Source organism: Aquarana catesbeiana, linkage group LG03 (genome assembly GCF_042186555.1).
Source record: "Aquarana catesbeiana isolate 2022-GZ linkage group LG03, ASM4218655v1, whole genome shotgun sequence".
Taxonomy (NCBI): Eukaryota; Metazoa; Chordata; class Amphibia; order Anura; family Ranidae; genus Aquarana; species Aquarana catesbeiana.
Window position 1 is genome coordinate 123428719 of NC_133326.1, and position 20326 is coordinate 123449044.

Below are 20326 nucleotides of genomic sequence, written 5' to 3' on the forward strand. Positions count from 1 at the left end.
GCTTAGAGGAACTTCAGGCGCCCCCCAAAAAAAGTACTACAGTATTTGTAGCTTCTGACTTTTTTTAATATAAGGACCCTCGCCTGTCCAGGGATCCAGTGATGTCCGAGCCGATACAATCGACTTTGGGTGCAGGCACCGGCATTTCAGGTAAGGGAAACGGGATGTGAAGCCTTACGGCTTCACAGCTGGTTTCCTACTGCACAGGCCGTGCTGCACCTTGCAAATGGCCCCTTAGTCTTCTGGAACCTATGATGTGTACCATAAGACTGGGGGTGGGGGGGGGGGGGTGGCAAACTTCTGTCTCCAATCTCCGTGGGTACCTGTCAAAACCAGGTACCTGATTTCCCTTTCCCCAAAAAGACGCAAATGTGCTAGTGGAGGGTGTAACTTCCCCTTTTGGGTGGAGCTCTGCTTTATGATGGGGGCTCTTAGACTTATTGGACGTATAGTCCTGAGGCGTAGAGATGAGCTTGGGCATCCTCTGAACTCCTCTCTGGCCAAATTCTGACCTTTTCACTTCCTTCTTTTTTTTTTATTCCAATGAGCTGTGGAATGGTTCATTTCCACCCTGCAGCTCACATAAACAAAGAGGCGGACTGCTGGGTGGGATGACCTGGCCTGCAGCTCATTAGAGTAAAATAAAAAGATGCAAGTTTGGAGTTCAGCTAGAGATGAATTTCGGACGACACCCAAGATCATCTCTACCTGAGCGGGGGCTCGGGAAATCCTATCATGTTATCACTGGCCAGGATACATTTAAATAGAACTATAGGCAAAACTTATTATTATTTTTTTTGATACAGTGAAGGAGGGTTATATAACCCCTGTCAGAAGATTTTTCCCTCTATTACTTTTCTGGGAACAGTCCAAAATTTGGGATTTTCTTTTACTTTCAATAAGAGTAAACAGGACAAATAGAGAGGATGAATCTCCCCAGCGGGGATACAGACAGCAATAAAAACCTGACGGGTTCCAATCCCTCTCCATTCTATCCCAAACTAAAAAAAAGTTTTGCCTTTAGTTCCACTTAATAATCTGGCCAGTAGAATGCATTTATACTCCAATTAAATGCATGCATAACCACGCATACGTATTGTAACAGGCATTTTTTTTTCTTCCAAATTCTGTCCAAAAAGCTGCTTATTTTTAGAAGCCCGTGTGCATGAGGCCTAAAAATGTGAGGGTTTTAATACTCTAAAGTGACTTCCATTCATTTAGACACCTTCCATGTATCTAGTTTGCCCTTGGGTGCTCAGAATTCAGTTTCCTCTAAGTGTACCTGAACACAGGTAAGTGCACAGGGTGAATGATGCCATCTATATGATGACATTTATAATGGGGATGTATGAGGCCTTCCACTGAGATCAGTAACTGTAGCCTTAGGTACCCAGCACACCACCTGGGAACCTGAGCCCCGTCTTCCAGAGATAATGCCGCACTCCAGATTCCCTTACCTCCTTCACACAGGAGAAATGAATTAAAATAATGAATTCTTCCAAAGTGTATGATTGATGGAGGTAAAACTGGCAAGCCTGTTTATACAGTGTTATGACATCCCGTTTTTTTTTCTAGTCTGCTCACACTTTCAAGTTCCCTTATTCACATTCAGAAAGAAGATGTAGGAGTTGCTGAGCAGGGCCAGTTATGAGATCGGCGTCGTAGCAGAACTTTCCTTGCCTTATAAGGCCACAAGTCCAGCCTTGTCATGTCACCGACTATATAGATGTGTCCTTCCCTCTAGAGGCCGCAAATACTCCAGTGACACAACAGGAAGCACTTGAGCTAACATTGCATTTCATTCTTGTAAGGCGACTTTCTCCCAGGCGTTGTCTAGTTAAAGTCACTTTGATTAAAGAAAAAATGAACACTGTGCTGATATGTTGGTGTATAGCCAAAACCTCTCAATCCCTCCTTTATTTCCTGGTTTATGTTCCGATTTTGAAAAGTTGCAGCCTGCTAGTGGATTATTAAATAATCTCCTTTTGGGGAGGAGGGGATTGCTGACTAAACATTTTTTCCTGTAGTCTAATGGTTAATGCAGCCTTTACAAAAGGACCATATAATCAGTCCTTCAAACAGCATGCAAATATTTAGCTACTATCCACCTGATTTGTGAAGTCTTCTGCTTAACTCTTTAGTGACTTTTTCCTTTGTAGTTCTGTGATCTTCATGCATGAACAATAGTTATCACCTGGTTACTTTTCATATGGCAGTTAGCAGTGTTTTGCTGTTTCCTATGGAAACTGGAGAAATTATCTGTTCTCAACCAGGGGTCATGGGACCCTAAGGTTCCTCCAGAGGTTAAGGGTCCCTTGTGCAATTTCCTTTGATTTCTCCCCCCCCCCCCCCCCCCCCCAGTGAAAGGGGGGGATTCTTTCCACTGATCCCCCAGTAGAGGGGGTGGTGGAATTCTTTCCACTGATCCCCCAGTAGAGGGAGGGGGTGGTGGAATTCTTTCCACTGATCCCCCAGTAGAGGGGGCGGGTGGTGGAATTCTTTCCACTGATCCCCCAGTAGAGGGGGCGGGTGGTGGAATTCTTTCCACTGATCCCCCAGTAGAGGGGCGGGTGGTGGAATTCTTTCCACTGATCCCCCAGTAGAGGGGGCGGGTGGTGGAATTCTTTCCACTGATCCCCCAGTAGAGGGGGCGGGTGGTGGAATTCTTTCCACTGATCCCCCAGTAGAGGGGGCGGGTGGTGGAATTCTTTCCACTGATCCCCCAGTAGAGGGGGCGGGTGGTGGAATTCTTTCCACTGATCCCCCAGTAGAGGGGGCGGGTGGTGGAATTCTTTCCACTGATCCCCCAGTAGAGGGGGCGGGTGGTGGAATTCTTTCCACTGATCCCCCAGTAGAGGGGGCGGGTGGTGGAATTCTTTCCACTGATCCCCCAGTAGAGGGGGCGGGTGGTGGAATTCTTTCCACTGATCCCCCAGTAGAGGGGGCGGGTGGTGGAATTCTTTCCACTGATCCCCCAGTAGAGGGGGCGGGTGGTGGAATTCTTTCCACTGATCCCCCAGTAGAGGGGGCGGGTGGTGGAATTCTTTCCACTGATCCCCCAGTAGAGGGGGCGGGTGGTGGAATTCTTTCCACTGATCCCCCAGTAGAGGGGGCGGGTGGTGGAATTCTTTCCACTGATCCCCCAGTAGAGGGGGCGGGTGGTGGAATTCTTTCCACTGATCCCCCAGTAGAGGGGGCGGGTGGTGGAATTCTTTCCACTGATCCCCCAGTAGAGGGGGCGGGTGGTGGAATTCTTTCCACTGATCCCCCAGTAGAGGGGGCGGGTGGTGGAATTCTTTCCACTGATCCCCCAGTAGAGGGGGCGGGTGGTGGAATTCTTTCCACTGATCCCCCAGTAGAGGGGGCGGGTGGTGGAATTCTTTCCACTGATCCCCCAGTAGAGGGGGCGGGTGGTGGAATTCTTTCCACTGATCCCCCAGTAGAGGGGGAAAGGGGATTCTTTCCACTGATCCCCCAGTAGAGGGGGGGGAAAGGGGATCCCCCTCCCCAGCCCAGCCCTTTGTTTGCATTTATCCAGCCCTTGGAACACTAATCAAAGACCCTATTCTGCTCACTGATGCCAACAGTGGAGCACCATTTCTCCCACTGAAACCAATGATGTGGGCACTATTCCTCCCACTGATCCCAAATGTGGCGATGTTTACTCCCACTGATGCCAGGAAAACTGGCTCTTTGTTTAGAAAGTTTAGAGACCCCGATTTAGAATGGCACCCCAATCAATGCACACATAGTAGCTGCCATCTCTTCTGCATCAGTCATGGAAAATGATGCCGGAGTGGACACTGCCACAGATCGTATGGCCGCTGTGCGATTGCAATGCGTGAAACGCAGAATTCGCTCCGTTTTCTGCATCAAGTCTGAACCTAGCCTAAAAGGGGGCAAACTTGGTGAAATATGCAACAGTTAATTTGTTTTCAGTTGTATCCTTTATCAGTTGTCATGTAGTATTCATTTCCATTCTGTCAAGCACATGTTTCACCTCTCACCCTGCATTCACTCTTAACTCAGTAAATCTGGTTTGCTTGGCATGGGCCACAGAAAGGTTTACACGTACAATACGTTATTGTTAACTTGACAGCATCCTGCATTTTAGTTTCATCCACTTAGCTTTGCCATGGCAAGTAAAGAGGTTAGTGCTAATTTTATCATCCGAACTGTATGGCTTGAGGCTGATGGCTCTGGGAAATGCAATAAATACTTTGGGTAAAAGAATGAGGAGTCAATCCCCCCCACCTTTCTAATAGGGACAAAAAACTGACAGTGGTTCCCCCCCCCCCCCTGCTCTTTCCAAATCTGAAAAAAGCTGTGCACAGGTTTAGAGAAGGGGGTTCATTTCTCATAGTTTTACAGGGCGGGTTCTTCACTGCTTAGCAAACATGTCATTGGCCTTGGTGGCCAGACAATGGAGACTTGCATTGTAAGTGCAAAGAATGTGGCGTTCCTTAAAAATTCACCTAATCTGGATGTTCATATATGGCCAGATCTGATAATATAATGCATTCTTTATTAATCATTCAGCGAGACTGCAATTTAAAAATGTTTAACGACAGATGTGTAAATAGCCTGCTCTGAAAGAGGAAGTTCCTATAAATGTTTGCATTCAGTTTGAGAGGTGTAAAACCACATCCTACACACACACACACACACTAGTATATACACCCGTGCATGTACTGTGCAACCCTGCAAATGATCTTGTTAAATATATCAATCTTAACTGAGATCATAACACTAGAGCACTCCACCCTGTTGCCACTTAATAACGGAGACATAACTATTTAACATAAGTTTTATTACAAGTGATTTATGATTGATACATTTCTACAAACCTTGGGTAATTGCAACATAGATTGTGAAACTTTGTTGCATCCCTAGCTAGGAGTCTTAACATGTAGCAAACATTAGCTATGCACAGTTCTGTCAGCCATAACCTACAACACTCTGTTATAGAAACTAACTGTCTTACATGGTTTTACATCAAGGTTACGCAACTTGTAGGTCTATATAGCTTTACAAGTGTCAGCATGTAATGTAATTTCCATAACAGCTGGAACACCACTACATACATGGCATTACATTCCACTTGGTGATCTCTAGCTTTGAGGGCCTTTTCAAACTATTGCTGTAACGTGTTACCATAGTGCATGACCAAGTGCAGTGCGATGCTATTCATTTTGAATGACACCTCAACATGCCTTCCAAGCTCATTAGGCACATGCCCTATTTTGGTGCTGCATTGACAAATGCTGTAGGTCCATTAAAGCATACATTGTGGTGTTGGACAGCCATTCAGAGTAAATGAGATGCCTTACTGCAACGCACGTTAAAGTGGTTCACTTAAAGGCTCAAGGTTTTTTTACCTTCATGTATTCTATGCACGAAAGTAAAAAAATCTCTGTGCAGCATGCCCCCCTAATACTTACCTGAGCCCCACCTTAATTCGGCGATTTGCATGAGTGCCTCGCGCTGTCTGGGGACTTCTCATTGGCTGAGACAGCAGTGGGAGCTTATTGGCCATGTACCTTAATCGTCCATAATTTTTCACGAACAATATGCTCTGAGAGTATTCAAGTCTGACTTCTTGAGCTATGTAAATGGCCTATAGCAAGGGCATTATTGAACTTTAGAGCTGCACATGTTTTTGTATTCATCTACAGACACCCCTTACCTGCATAGGCAGTTTTTTTGTAAAGGTGAACTAACCCTTGAAACACCCATGTGGTACCATACTGCAGCAGTCTGGATGTGGCCTGAGAGTCTCCTGTTTTTTACCTGATGATTCTATTTTACTCTTGTTATTCTAGGCTGAAGCTGATGTAGCCTCATTGAACAGGCGTATCCAGCTGGTTGAGGAGGAGTTGGATCGTGCTCAGGAGCGTCTGGCCACAGCTCTTCAGAAACTGGAGGAGGCTGAGAAGGCTGCAGATGAGAGCGAAAGGTGAGGGTTTCCTGGGATTCTCTTCTAATTTTTACTTACGGTAACAAATCCACTATGGGTCCAGCTTCATGATAACATATGTGACTATAATTTCTTAATTTTGATGCATTAAACCGTTATTACGCCTAGACCATTTCATTATTTTCATATAAAATGTATGTAGCTGAATGTGTTGTCTGCACGTTCTGCTACATTTTTTTGTTTTGCAAGGACTTATTCTGATTTAATATTTGTGCACACTTTTAATCGACCTCATCCCATTTCAGTCGTGGTGTCATTACATAAAGGAAATTGATGGTGGCAATGGTTTCTCATGTGGTGATAAAATTTTATTTCAGAGGCATGAAAGTCATTGAGAACAGAGCCCTAAAGGATGAAGAGAAGATGGAGTTGCAGGAGATCCAGCTGAAGGAAGCCAAGCACATTGCTGAGGAGGCTGACCGCAAATATGAAGAGGTGAATTTCATTTATCTTCTATCTCTGGACTGATATGTACCAAGAGAGGACCAGTCCTTATTCAAGTCCCCAGCACTAAAGGCCATGCCAGCTTTAAAATGACCATTGATTGTGTGCATGCATTTTTTTCCTTAGTTGCTTTCTAAAGACCTCCTCTGTGTAATAGGTTGCCCGTAAGCTGGTGATCATTGAGGGTGACTTGGAACGTGCAGAGGAACGCGCTGAGCTGTCAGAAAGGTAGGTGCCCACTTGGTTGTAGTGCATGTGACCAGCCCTTGGAACTTATTTGTTCTGCACACTTTAACCTTACTCCATAGCACTCTGGAGATGTTTGCACCCCCATATTATGCATGTAACACTGATGATCTTCCTAAGCTGGTGTTATCTAAGATGGATATAAAAACAAAAATGAATCTCCTGGTAGTTTAAGCTAACTTTGCCTTGACAAGTAATTTTTCACACTAGGAAATATTCTGATGCATTCCAGAGAATTGTGTTAATGGAATGAGATGTAGTTTACTGGATTAACAATCCTGCAATAAACTATTGAACAATCTGTTTAATTTCTTGAAATTCAGAAAGTAATTTGGGTACAGTCTTGAGTCAGTGTTCTTGTCTATCTGGATGGCAGCAAAAATCCAGTTAATTTTGTAAAAACCTATACATTGTATAATTTACCACTTGGTTGGCTGGCTGGATCATGTCTATATAAAGTAAAATCTAAAAGATTTAAGTATTCAACAATGTAACCCAATTGGAGGGGACTAGGACAAGCAATACTAGGGTGATTGGGGAGTCTGGCAGATACATTTATTATAATGTACAGTGTAGTCTATTCAGTATGCGATGTCAAAGAAGCTTTTTTTTTTTTTTTTTTTGTTTTTTTTTTTTTTTTTTTTTTTGTTTTCCAATTGTATAGAGCAAATTAAACCTAGCATTATTCTGGAGTTTATTTTTAAGGTAACTAGCATCCTACTTTTAGAACCAAATATTCCTGGAAAGACTAGAATTATTGCCAAGGTGTCTGTGTTCTATGTAGAGGTTAGGACCGATAACCCAACTTTTGGTAGCCATTGCAATACAATTACCTTTTAACGCGTTTACTGTTTTGCCCAACCACGTGTAACAATGTGTTTTTCTTTGCATGCTCCACATATTGTGAATGGCTTGTTCGCTCCTACCTTATTTCATGCACTCATTAATAGTCGCTGTCGGCAGCTGGATGAGCAGCTGAGAATAATGGACCAAACGCTGAAAACACTAATAGCTTCAGAGGATAAGGTACTGCCGTCAATCTGGGCCTTGTCTTTATCCTCAGCTACCGGGCTTCAGTTCTCCTCCTAACTCCCGACTCAAGCAGTATTATTCTGTGCTTTACTCTTGCTGCAGTGTCTCCTTATGATCCATGTGTTTTTTTTTTGTTTTTTTTCTACTGTATTTATCTCTGATGCAGAGAGGAAAAGCTGCATTATAAAAAAAAAAAATGTAAACGGGGTTAATGTCACATAGAAGGTATATAGTGTCTTAGAGAAAGGACAAAATATTGCTCAGGGATACCAATCGCATTGCTTGTTCAATAACTCTGCTTTGGTTCCTGTTTCCGCGCTATATATATATATATATATAAATATCTGCCTCCCTATACAAATGGTTTGCATAGGCTACATCCATACAAAGTTGAATTTTGGATGTTTTGTCTAAAGACATTCTGTATATCTTTTTGAACTGTAATGCAGCTTTTTATCTCGGCCTAGTAAATATTTCCTTTTTTTTTTTGGTTTGGTATCTTATTCCTTTCTCTCCTCTTTCAATCTCCCATTTTTTTTTCTGTTTCTTCCTGCCACCTCTATCTTACACCCCACCCCATCCAAATAGCAAATGTGCCGAGCTTGAGGAAGAGTTGAAAACTGTCACCAACAACCTGAAATCTCTGGAGGCCCAGGCAGAGAAGGTATGATGGTAAAATCTGCTCTGAACTGTGCAGGGCCGAAGGGGGTCTTCCTCTCCGATATGTGCATGTTGCCAAAAGGACCCTCAGCCATGTCAATGTACTTTCACTGCAGAAAGAAAGTGATTATAAAGTATTTTCCAGTGCAGTTCCAAACTCCTTTCAGTGCAGAAACCCTTTGCTGCCAACTCGCAGCCAAAACAGCTTAATGCCCTTTGGATATAGCTATGTTTGTTAGAGGAGCATGGGCACCTCCTTCCAAGTTCTTCATGCATCCCTTGCCAGTAAAAACATACTGTTTAGAGGAACTAGGGATGCAAATTAAACAAAACGCTTATAGCTGCTGGACAGCCATGCACTCCTTTCACAGCTCAAAAAATAGATTATCTCATCATTCCACTTTAGAAAGCTGACATTTTTATTTGAATATATACTTTTAATGCATTAGAATACTGAATGTATCACAATGTCTCCATGCAGTGCAATGCATTTCCCCCTCTACAGATCTGTATACTGATTCTGTAAGAATATCTGACAGCAGAGCTTGTGTAAGGTGAAGGTTTGTCTTCACTCTTTGTCCTCAGCTTGTTTGTCTTGTTTTTACCATGCAGAAATCCCTATGGTGTCTATGGTATTGATGCTTAACTGTTGCAGTTCCCTTAGGACTGAGATGCTGTTTCTTAACCTTTATTTATCCCTGTAATCTTTGTTCCTGATGGATTGCATATTCTAGACAAGGGAGACATTCTGCCTGGGTAGATTAGCAGTTAGAATGGCTCATATCATATAAAGGAACACAATTGCTTCTTTTTATTGTGTAATTTATCACATATATGTTGGCATATACCACTAACACAGGCAGTTTGTGCACAGATAGCAGCATTATTTGGTTAGAAGCTCTCACTGATGTCCAGCTAGGGGAATGTTGGTCAGGACATTGGTGGACCTGCTAAGCTTGTCTATTTCTGATTATAGTACTCCCAGAAGGAGGACAAATATGAAGAGGAAATCAAGGTCCTCACAGACAAACTGAAGGAGGTAGGTTTTGTTACTTGCTTTGTTTGTGGGCGAATTCATTCTTCCTGAAATGTTTGGAGACTTAAACTTTTATCTTTTTACCCTATCTCAGGCTGAGACACGCGCTGAGTTTGCAGAGAGGACAGTAGCCAAGCTGGAAAAGAGCATTGATGATTTAGAAGGTATGACTTTTCCTTCCTTCCTCTTATTTCAGATGGTATTATGGTTGTAAGACTGCATAGCTTCAGTTGTGACATACAGGAAACTTCTTTACAGAAGCCATAAATGTGGCGGGGTTTGTTTATTATATATTTTTTTTAAATGGTATCCTTGTGTAATGATAGCATTAGATTATAATGGTTTATGTGATTTTGGTTGGTGAATCTGAGAAATGTAAAGCTTGTATTGAGTTAAGTACCGATTTATCAGGTAAAGTAATTCTTTGTGTTGTGAAGATTCTATACCAACATAGTGCATCTTTTCAGCACCCAGATATCTTGCAGTGGTAATGTTAGAATTATCCAAGAATTGGAAAATCCTTTTTTCTCGGCATACAGTAGTTTCCTAAATAGGCAATGAATTTGCCTTTTCTACTGCTAATCTGTCTTTATTTTTCTTTTTTTTTTCTTTATATACAATCTGTTATCTCATGCTGGGCCTTCACTGCTTCTCCGCGCGCTGTCTGCTTCTTCACCCTGTTCCTGGATGGTGTTGCGAACCCTGGACTTCTTTCCACCCTTTACTGTTCCTCCATCTGTTTTTCTGTCCACCATATCCTTATTTGTTGCCCTTCGTTTGTCCCCCTCCTTATACATTTTCTCCCTTTACAAACATCCCTTCTGTTCCTACTATCCCCATTTTCCTTTTTTTTTTTTTTTTCTTGTCTGTCCACTACCCTTGTTTTTCCGATCAATCTCTCTCCCACCTTCCCTCCGAGCAGATGAACTATATGCCCAGAAACTGAAGTACAAAGCCATCAGTGAAGAACTGGATCACGCTCTCAATGACATGACTTCAATGTAAAATTTTTTTCTATATGTTCGCTTATGTTCGTACCTTCTCTGCTCGCTTAATAAAACTCACTTCCTACCCTTACACCATCAACCTTTTAATTTGTTTGCTCACTTTCTGGCTTAATTTTTATCTCACCACTGCTTTACCTCTGTTTAGACAACTGGCAAAATCTGTCTAATTCTGATTTAAAAAACCCTGCAGATTTACTACTTTTAAATAAAACCATTTACTACAGGAGTGTGGGCCTTTTGACTTATGGGACCACTAAAACAAAAGTGCATCTCAAAGTTTGCCAAGCCAGTGTTAAACAGATGTAAGCTCTGCTTTTTCTTATTGTGTTACTTGCTGCTTTTCTTCTCCTCCTTTTTTTTATTTTTTTTTCATAAGTTTCATCTTTCTCATTGCACACTAATTTAGAACGAGACAATGCTATGAAAGTGAATGCAATATTTCAGGCATCAATGGCTCCTCTCAATGTGCTCTTGTTTACTTCCAATGCAGTGGCAGTCTTTGTAGTGTGGTGTCTGTTATGTAAACCAGTATATATGTATACCCGTCAGTCGAGGTAGGGGGCACAGATCCTAAGTAGGTTATCACTGCACTCCTAAATTGTGTACCAAATATATAGCTAACAAAAAGAAGCTTGGTAAACCCATTACCTGCTGTTTTGGCAGTTAGCTTGCATTTTAACTTGTCACCAATGCCCTAATATAATGCATTACTGTAGGTATTTTGTTCCAGCCTCTAGCTGGATTGTTTCTAGCAAAACTTTTTAATCTGGATAAACTAGAAAAATTTTCAGAATTGTGCAAAAACATTACCTATATACTAGATGGATAGATATAGAGAGATTAGTTGGAGAGAGAAATCTCTCTCTCATTTATTTGATCTTTTTAATACAGTGCATTAGCATGTTAAGCAACCATGTGGTAGAACGCTAGACCTTGCAGTACTGTCCTCTGTACCTTATCCGTTGTGCTTCATTATGTGAAATGTTTTATATTGCTACTTTTGCTATGTTTGTTCTTAGTAGAAGTGCTTGAAGTTGCTTAACAGAATTTCACTTTGATTTGGAGGATTCATATTCTTCCAAACAAAAGAGCATTAAAGTAGAAGTAGAGTGAAGAAAAGTCAACATTTTTTCTTTTAGGTTCTGCTAGGCTTATTTTTGTCTGATCTCAGATGAGATTTTTGCTTCTGAATCCTGTACAAGAAATGAGGAATGCAATAGTCACTGGGACAAGAGTACAGACTGCAATAAAAAGCATTGTTTTTTCTTTGTCTCCCAGTTGGAGAGAGATACCCATCACTTCCTGTCTTGACAAGGAAGTGAGAAGACTGGCAATAAAACTCTGGCAGAGGCTTGGGCTCCATGCACACCGGAGCTCATAAACAGCCATATTTTGGAGTTTGGGAGTCAAGAGCAGTACTGGAAACGCCAGACACCGGTAAAAGGTGTTAAACGAGGGTTAACGCTGTAAGAAGAGCGTTAAGCCTTGTTCGGCGATTCTCTGCCTCTATTCAAAATCAATGGTTCCCTATGGGAGCCCATTGATTTGAAGTCGCATCATCATGATCCGACTTGCGGTGCGTCTTCTATGCTGAGGCTGAAGGGGAACCCCTGCCAAAATGGAAAAAAAATTGGCGTGGGTCCCCCCCCCCCCCCAGACAATACCAGGCCCTTCGGTCTGATATGGATATTTAAGGGGAACCCCTTTCGCTGAAAAAAAAGGGTGTGGGGTCCCCCCAAAATCCATACCAAACCCTTATCCGAGCATGCAGCCTGGCTGGTCAGGAAAAGGGGTGGGGAGGAGCAAGTGGGACCCCCCTCCCCCCGAACCGTACTAGGCAACATGCTTTCAACATGGGGGTAGGTGCTTCAGGGTAGGGGGGCGCTGCGCCCCCACTCCAAAGTACCTTGTCCCCATGTTGAGGAAAAGGGCCTCTTCCCGACAACCCTGGCCTTTGGTTGTCGGGAGTCTGCGGGCGAGGGGCTTATCGGAATCTGGGAGCCCCCTTTAATAAGGGGGCCGCCAGATCCCGGCCCCCCACCCTATGTGAATGAGTAAGGGGTACATTGTACCCCTACCCATTCACCTGGGGAAAAAAAGTGTCAAAAACAAAACGCACAAGACAGGTTTTTTTAAAGTAATTTATTAGGCAGCTTCGGGGGTCTCTTCTGACTTCTCCACTCTCTCCGGCCTCTTCTGCTGGGCTCCTCTGATATCTTCTGCTCTTTTGCTAGCGTTGGCCCGGTCTTCTCCGTCTTCTTCCCTCTGCTCTTCCGATGTTGAGACAACGCTCTCTCCCACCGGGTGCGCAACGACTTATATTGGCATGGGGCGTGGTCACTGGGTGATGTTATCTGGTGACCCCGCCCCTTATTATGTCACCACCCGGAGGCATCATGGGATGGTGACGTCATAAGGGGCGGGGTCACCAGATGACATCACCCGGTGACCACGCCAATATAAGTCACCGCGCACCTGGCATTACAGCGGCAGAGCATCGTGTCAACATCAGAAGAAGAGCAGAGGGGGTGTTTTTTCGGCGAGGGGGGGGTTCCCCTTTAAATCCATACCAGACCGAAGGGCCAGGTATTGTCTGGGGGTGGGGACCCCACGCCAATTTTTTAATTTTTTTTTTTTTTTTTTTTTTCGTTTTGGTGGGGGTTCCTCTTCATCCTTAGCACAGATGACGCACCGCAAGTCGCATCATGATGATCCTACTTCTGGTGCGACTTCTATTCAAATCAATGGGCTCCCATAGGGAACCATTGATTTTGAATAGAGGCAGAGATACGCGGCTAAAAGCTAGCGCTGCTAAATGTGCATTAACGGCAATGCAAAACGCTGATAAAATCGTGTTTTTAAAGCAGCGTTTTCCTGCCAGCAATCCGACATTCAGAACGGCCGTTCTATGAGCTCCAGTGTGCATGGAGCCTTGTAAGTAGAACTAAAGGCAAAGCTTTTTGGTTAGTGGGGCCAGGTTATAACACTGCCAGCTTCTTTTCCATCTGTGTCCCATTGGGAAGATTTCCCTTCACGTTCTGTCCCATAGCCAAATCAAATCAGAAAGTGAGAATCGCCATAACTAATGTTCCCATTGGAAGATTTCCCTTCTAGTCTTCTGGTGACAAATTAAAATTTTAGCTTTTCTTCGACTCTCACAGTCACAAGGAAAAATGGGGAGGGTGAATCTCCCACAGACTAGGGTCACACCTAGAGTTTTGTGGATGTGCTTTTGTGTGCGCGTGTGTTTGTTTTTTTTGTTTTTTTTTTTTTTTCACTAGAAGTATAGGGCAACTCATTCATTTCAATGGGCGGCCTTATGCGCAACAAACACACAAGTAGCTAATGTACCTTTTTTTTGCATTGAGCTTCGTGTGGTTTTGACGCGTAACAGTAAATGGCACTGCAAACATGACGTGGGCTTTTTTTTACGTTGTGACCGGGTACTTTTGCACCTGTTCACAAAATGCACTGCAGCTTAACGGACACAGACGGCCATAAAAATAAAAAAAAAATTGACTTGTTCTAATTCCTGCCCACTCTATCTAAAATAAAAATTAAAATGGCCTTTTTAGGTATGCTTGAACCCTTTCTTGCTCTAGCTAAAATGCTCTATGTTGTATGTAGATGGGATATGTGTGCCTATTTTGTCTAAATAGGTGTTTTTATATGTCAGTAGGAATTTATTCTAGGTTTAAATGCCTTTTCACCTAAAATATGATTTACTTAGATACACATTGTGTGGAGCCATTGCATGTGAGATATTCGCTTTCTTCCAGGCAAACTAATGATTTAACACTAAGATACATTTTGCTGATCCACTTCAAAGATCTAGAAATCTGATATTACGTGCATTTACTGAAACTGAAATGGTGATATAGGTTTTAAAGAGGGATTTTTTTCTGTAAATCTGCTTTTTACAGTTTTTTACATTTTGTCCTGTACTGTTTCCAGCACAGGACAGTCAACTTTTCATCTGCTACGTGGTCAGATTGGGCAATATGCAATGTGTGTAGAGACAGATATCAGTATCAGCAATACAATTGCTAGGGGTACAGCAGTAGTCCACCACAGTTCATTTTTTGTTAAATGCATTAAAATACAAATATTTAAATCACCGGATCCTGAAACCAGTTCCACATACACTATTGTCAAAAGTATTGGGACACCTGCCTTTACACGCACATGAACTTTATTGGCATCCCAATCTTAGTCCGTTGGGTTCAATATTGAGTTGGCCCACCCTTTGCAGCTATAGAAGCTTCAACTCTTCTGGGAAGGATGTATACAGGGTTTAGGAGTGTCTGTGGAAATGTTTGACCATTCTTCCAGGAAGTGCATTTTTTTGAGGTCAGGCACTGATGTTGGGTGTGAAGGCCTGGCTCACATTCTTTGCTCTAATTCATCCCAAAAGTGTTCTATCAGGTTGAGGTAGGGACTCTGTGCAGACAAGTCAAGTTCCTCCACCCCAAACTCGCTCATCCTTGTCTTTATGGACCTTGCTTTGTGCACTGGTCCAAATCCATTTGGTGGAGGGGGGATTATGGTGTGGGGTTGTTCAAGTGTTGGGCTTGGCCTCTTAGTTCCAGTGAAGAGAATTCTTAAGATGTCAGCTTACCAAGACATTTTGGACAGTTTCATTCTCCCAACTTTGTGGGAAGAGTTTTGGAATGGCCCCTTCCTGTTCCAACATGACTGCGCACCAGTGCACAAAGCAAGGTCCATAAAGACATGGGTGGGTGTGTTTGGGGTGGGGGAAATTGACTGGCCTGCACAGAGTCCTGAACTCAACCTGATATAGCACCTTTGGGATAAATTGGAGCAGAGACTGCGAGCAGGGCCTTCTCGTCTACATCGGTGCCTGACCTCACAAATGCACTCCTGGAAGAATAGTCAAACATTCCCATAGACACACTACTAAACCTTGTGGACAGCCTTCCCAGAAGAGTTGAAGCTGTTATAGCTGCAAAGGGTGGCCAACTCAATATTGAACCCTACGGACTAAGGCTGGGATGCTATTAAAGGTCATGTAAAGACAGGTGTCCCAATACTTTTGACAATATTGTGTAAGTAGGACATGTATTCACCTAAAGCTGGCTAGAGATGAAACTATTTTGTATAATATGAGAAAATATGACAGGCTAACCTCCCTGCAGGCACTAAAAATCCTTAGCAGATCTGGGTGCTGGTCATTTTGGAAAATGTATTAACCTGAGACACATTGCATTGTCTGCTCTCAGTCCATGTCCTATGAATTCCATACCCAGTCATATTCTTTTCCTGTACCCTGTAAACACCGTACGTTGCTACTTATTCTGACTTCCAATGTAGAGGAAAGCAGTATAAGGCATTGTGCCCTGTTCTTGACCACTTGTAGAATTAATCTTGTGCCTAGCCTGTTTGTACAGTGCTCTCTAGTGCTAATGATCCCTTGAATGACCTTGTGGTAGATGATGCGGATTAAACACACAACACGATTTGTCTTCACAAATACTATATTTGAGCCAGCTCCCACAACATCCACCAATACCTTTTTGGACCGTTTCCCATAATGTATGTGTGCAAACGCACCTTCAGTCACACTGCCTGTATGTTGGAGCATCGGTTGGAAGGCTGTGGACTTGAATCAAGGCTTCCCACTTGGATTTGATGCCCCGCATTGATGGAAAAGGAAGAACTTTCTGGTTTCAAGGGAATAGCTTGCATTACACAAAAATATGCAGGACATTTTATACTTGAGGCATTAGCATAAAAAAGGGCATTACAATCAGTGCAAAGTATCCTTTGTGTGCTGGCTCCTGGTTTAGTTGAAATGTTCCTCCTCTGATCCCCTGTGGGGGGGGGGGGGGGGGGGGGTGTAATGAAGAGGTATTTGTCATATGCACTGATTGCAAGTGCAGACTATGCCTGCCCTTTCCGTTCACCTCTTCCATTCATAAAAGCTGTACTAAAGACTCTATGAATGAAAAGCAACATGAATGAAGGAGGTGTGTTTTTTTTCATGCATGCACCTAACCTGCATTGTTGCAAACAAAGATTTCAGTGCTGCTAGCCATATAATCCACCATCAGCAGAGCTCGCAGGTGCTTGATCCATAGTTGCCTATCTGAGAGTAATAGTCCATAAAGATGATCCACACAACTGCTTATGCTCTAAAATCTTGCTTTTATACAGGAAACCAGTGTACAAATGCAGTCAATTGATGTGTTTCAACCTACATGGCTTTAATCATAACTACCAGTTAACTGAATAAAAGCAAGATATTTTAGAGCATAAGCGGTTGTGCGGATCATCTTTATGGACCTAACCTCCATTGATGTACAGCTTCTATGAATGGAGAAAGGGCCGGCATATTTTTCACTCTGAGTGCATATGGCATGTCCTTTGGCTCTAGTAAACTCCCCTGCAGGGGATTGAAAAGAACATTTCAACTAAACTAGGAGCCAGCAGCACAAGCGACACTTCACATTGATAGTAATGTCCCTTAAAATTTTAAGCTTTAAGAAGCAAGTTCTACAGCTTTAAACATGTCAGCATAGATTAGTATGTTCTCAATGTCGGAATACGCTCCCAGTATGAAGTGCAGTACATTTTACTATAGTGAAGCTCTAGTGGTAGTTGTAGAACATTTTCTGTTTCCCTTAACAGCCAGTCAAATCGTCCTCTTTAGCATTTAATCTCTATTGAACCATGGGGACCTTCATTGTTTTCAAGAGTATAGTTAACATTTGGCATGATCCAGCTTGAGCGCAAAATGAAAAAGTGTAGGGTGTACATTTCCATTTAGTTCGTATTACAAGACTTTCATTTAACGTAAACTTGCAGTTAGCCGCTTAGAGACATCGCATGCATTTGCTAAAACACCTAACACTTTTTATATTGCTCATTAATGCACTCCTTTTTTATTTAGTTTTATTATTTTTTTTTTTTTTCTCAATGTTCGAATTCAAAAATCTGTGTGCATCCGGTGGTAAAGAATGGGAAAAGTTTCTATTTATCAATAACCTCTTCTCTGCCAAACCTACAACTACCAGGAATAAATTGGCCTCAAATCATCATACAAGCTTTTGACACTTGAAAAAAGCCCACACTTGTATGTTCACCATCTGTGTATAATCTGATTAAATCAATCTAATGGCTACAAGCTGCATATGTGTCCTCACAAAACATATGCTTGGGTCATTTAGACATTTTAATATTGATCAGTTGTGCATTGATGGTCCTGCATACGCAAACATTCATGTGGAGCATTTTGAGCCCCAGCACATACAGTAGCTCCTATGTGTCCACCTAGACGTGTGGCTATATTTGGTATTAACTTTAACAGACCCCAAGAGGTCCCGCCTACATGTATGGTACACTGCAATCCACTGGGTCACAGCAGAGCTGATAAATATGTATAGTTGAGGATCTAGAGGTTTTACTGAAGACCCACACCCAGTTTTGACAGAATCCTTCTAACCTATTTGCCCTGCCCTTCCATTGGAAGTCCTGTAATAGAGGCACATGTCCCTGAATGAGATTTCACTTCTGAAGAAGTAAAGTTTAAACTAGGGTTGTCCCGATACCGAGCATTTTCCCCAAGTACTTGTACTCGGGCAAATGCACCCGATGCTTCCCCCGATACCTGGACTGTCAGCGGTGATCGGCATGTGGAGGAGTTACAAGCTTCTCCCCCCGCGGCTTTCAGCTGCTTTAGTGACATACAGCGGTGATCGGTGCTTGTAACTCCCCCACACGCGATCACCGCTGACTATTACCGCATCCTCCTACATGCCCCCTCCGTTCCCCTCTCCTTCTTCTGTCCCCTCCGTTCTGCTGTCCTTCTTCCTTTTTGTATGGACAGTCAGCTGACTCTCTCCATTCACATAACTGAAACATTGTAACCTCCTGTGATTACAATGTGTCAGTTTATGAATGGAGAGGAGCCACTGTCTTCTCTCCATTCATTTTCAGTGCAGCTGAGAAAGTGACTGGGGAATCTCTATCCTCTGTCTTTCTCTGTCTCAAGGGGGAGATATCAGAGGTCTGTTAAGACCCCTGATATCTCACCAAAGCCCCCCAACAGGGCTGTTTAAAAAAAAAAAAAACACATATTGCAATAAAGAATAAAAAAAAATTATTGTAAAAAATAAAAATTGTAAGTAAAAAAAAAAGACACCGTTCACCCCCTCCCCCCGAAAAAAAACAAAAAAAAAAAACAAAAAAAAAAACAAAACACACCACTGTCACGTGACATTAAAAAAAAAATATCGGTACTTGTACTCGGTCCTAAAAAAGTGGTATCGGGACAACCCTAGTTTAAACCTGTTCAGATTCACTATGTTGTATGTGCCAGGGGCAAGTTTATAATCTGGGAGGCAGATAACAGCTGAATCTATCAGGTGTTGAAGGCTGATGTTCAGGTTCCCGTAAACAATTCCCGTCGTTGGAATGTTGTACATAGTTAACATTAGCTCAGCTTGGACCTATATAACTATGATATACCTGGCTGATGCAGCTGGAAATCACTGAAGTAGACACCGCTACTTCGGTGATCTCCACTTCTGGATCCCATCCTGAGTGGCCAGCCTGATGCCCAAGGTGTGTGTTTTTTTTTTTTTTTTTTTTTTTTTCTGATTAAAAAGAAAAAAAAAAGTGAACACAGGTTTGCCCACTCGGCACAAGTGCTATTCAAAGAATTCTTTATCTGAATGAATGCAAAGCATTCTCTGGACAGGGTGGAGAGCATTGTTTCACCGCCGAGCCATTCCACCTTGTCCAATCGGAATGCTCTGCAGTCATTCAGAATATGCAGAGCATTCTCTGAATGGTGCACATGCCAAGCGGCCAACCTCCTGTGATCACAATGCAGGAGAACAGCCTTTGGCTCAGGACTGGCAAGCAGGGGGAGATCGCCATAGTAGCTCTGTCTACTTTAGTGATGTCCAGTTTCCAGCAGCATCGGCCAGGTATTTTGTATACATAGTTACCAGGTAGATGCCAGTGAACTATGTATAACATGGTGATGCCTGGAATTGCACCTCTGCTAGGGGAGTTTATATACCAATGTGCTACTAGTTTGCTGACAGACACAGCAGTGCTCCTATAGCCATGTATAAGAAAATACAAATGAACGAGTGCCACAGACTTGGCTTCAGACTCCTATTATCCTGTTTATGCATCCTAGTGTTTGAGCTCATTTTCCAGTTTAGGATGTTTAGTTGATTACTGTTGTTGGATCGTATTATGGATCACTCATGAGAAACTGTTTTCACTGAAGATAGACTTCATAAATGCTAGAACTACATCCAATATACAGCTTTAGCACTTACCGTAGTCTGCAAACCCAATATTATTATTCAGGATATAGTGCCAGCAGTTTGTGCAGCACTTTACATCAACTCGGTTACAGGAGTGGAGAAGTTTAAAGTAGAACTCCAGCCACAACATTCTATTTTTTTTTTTTTATTTTATTTTTTTTTTTCTCAATCATCGGTTTTCCTGGTAGACTTCCACCTCCTCAATTTCTAGCTAGAGACCTCCGGAGTATAACTGCACTCTGAGATAATTGGTTTCCTCTCTAGAGTGCATTTTCCATATTCTCCTTTGAAGAACTCACTAGGGAGCCAGTTACTGTCATATGGACAGGAAGAGAAGGGAAAAAGGGGGGTCCACAACAGGGGCACACATTGCAGTAAAGGCTTCAGAAAGAGTTTAATTTGTCTGGCTGAAAATTATAGTTATGACAGATGACCTCTTATAGCACAGTGATCTGACCCTTGTATCCTATACCAGTGTTAGACAAATCTATTAAATTCATGTATTGGTATGTTGTCAGTTACATCAGGGATAGACAGCCTTAGAACTCCAGTTGTGATGGAGATACAAACCCCATAAGACATTGACAGCCATAGGCATGACTCCTGTAGGCAGCAGCATGAT

The 20326-nt window shown here is 42.7% G+C and overlaps 1 protein-coding gene across 15 annotated transcripts in view; it reads left to right on the forward strand.

Annotated features, from left to right (window-relative positions):
- Window positions 1-20326, forward strand: part of TPM1 (tropomyosin 1) — a 52292-nt gene that overhangs the window by 22738 nt on the left and 9228 nt on the right. For 4 of the 15 annotated variants that reach the window (XM_073619135.1, XM_073619125.1, XM_073619122.1 and 1 more), the window contains 6 exons: window positions 5823-5956; window positions 6295-6412; window positions 6579-6649; window positions 8288-8363; window positions 9336-9398; window positions 9490-9559. In XM_073619135.1, the coding sequence (XP_073475236.1) occupies window positions 5823-5956; window positions 6295-6412; window positions 6579-6649; window positions 8288-8363; window positions 9336-9398; window positions 9490-9559 (532 nt within the window). Of the gene's footprint in view, window positions 1-5822; window positions 5957-6294; window positions 6413-6578; window positions 6650-7617; window positions 7694-8287; window positions 8364-9335; window positions 9399-9489; window positions 9560-10317; window positions 10401-20326 lie in introns of those variants that run through there. The other 11 variants (XM_073619128.1, XM_073619126.1, XM_073619133.1 and 8 more) reach the window with 5 other exon arrangements.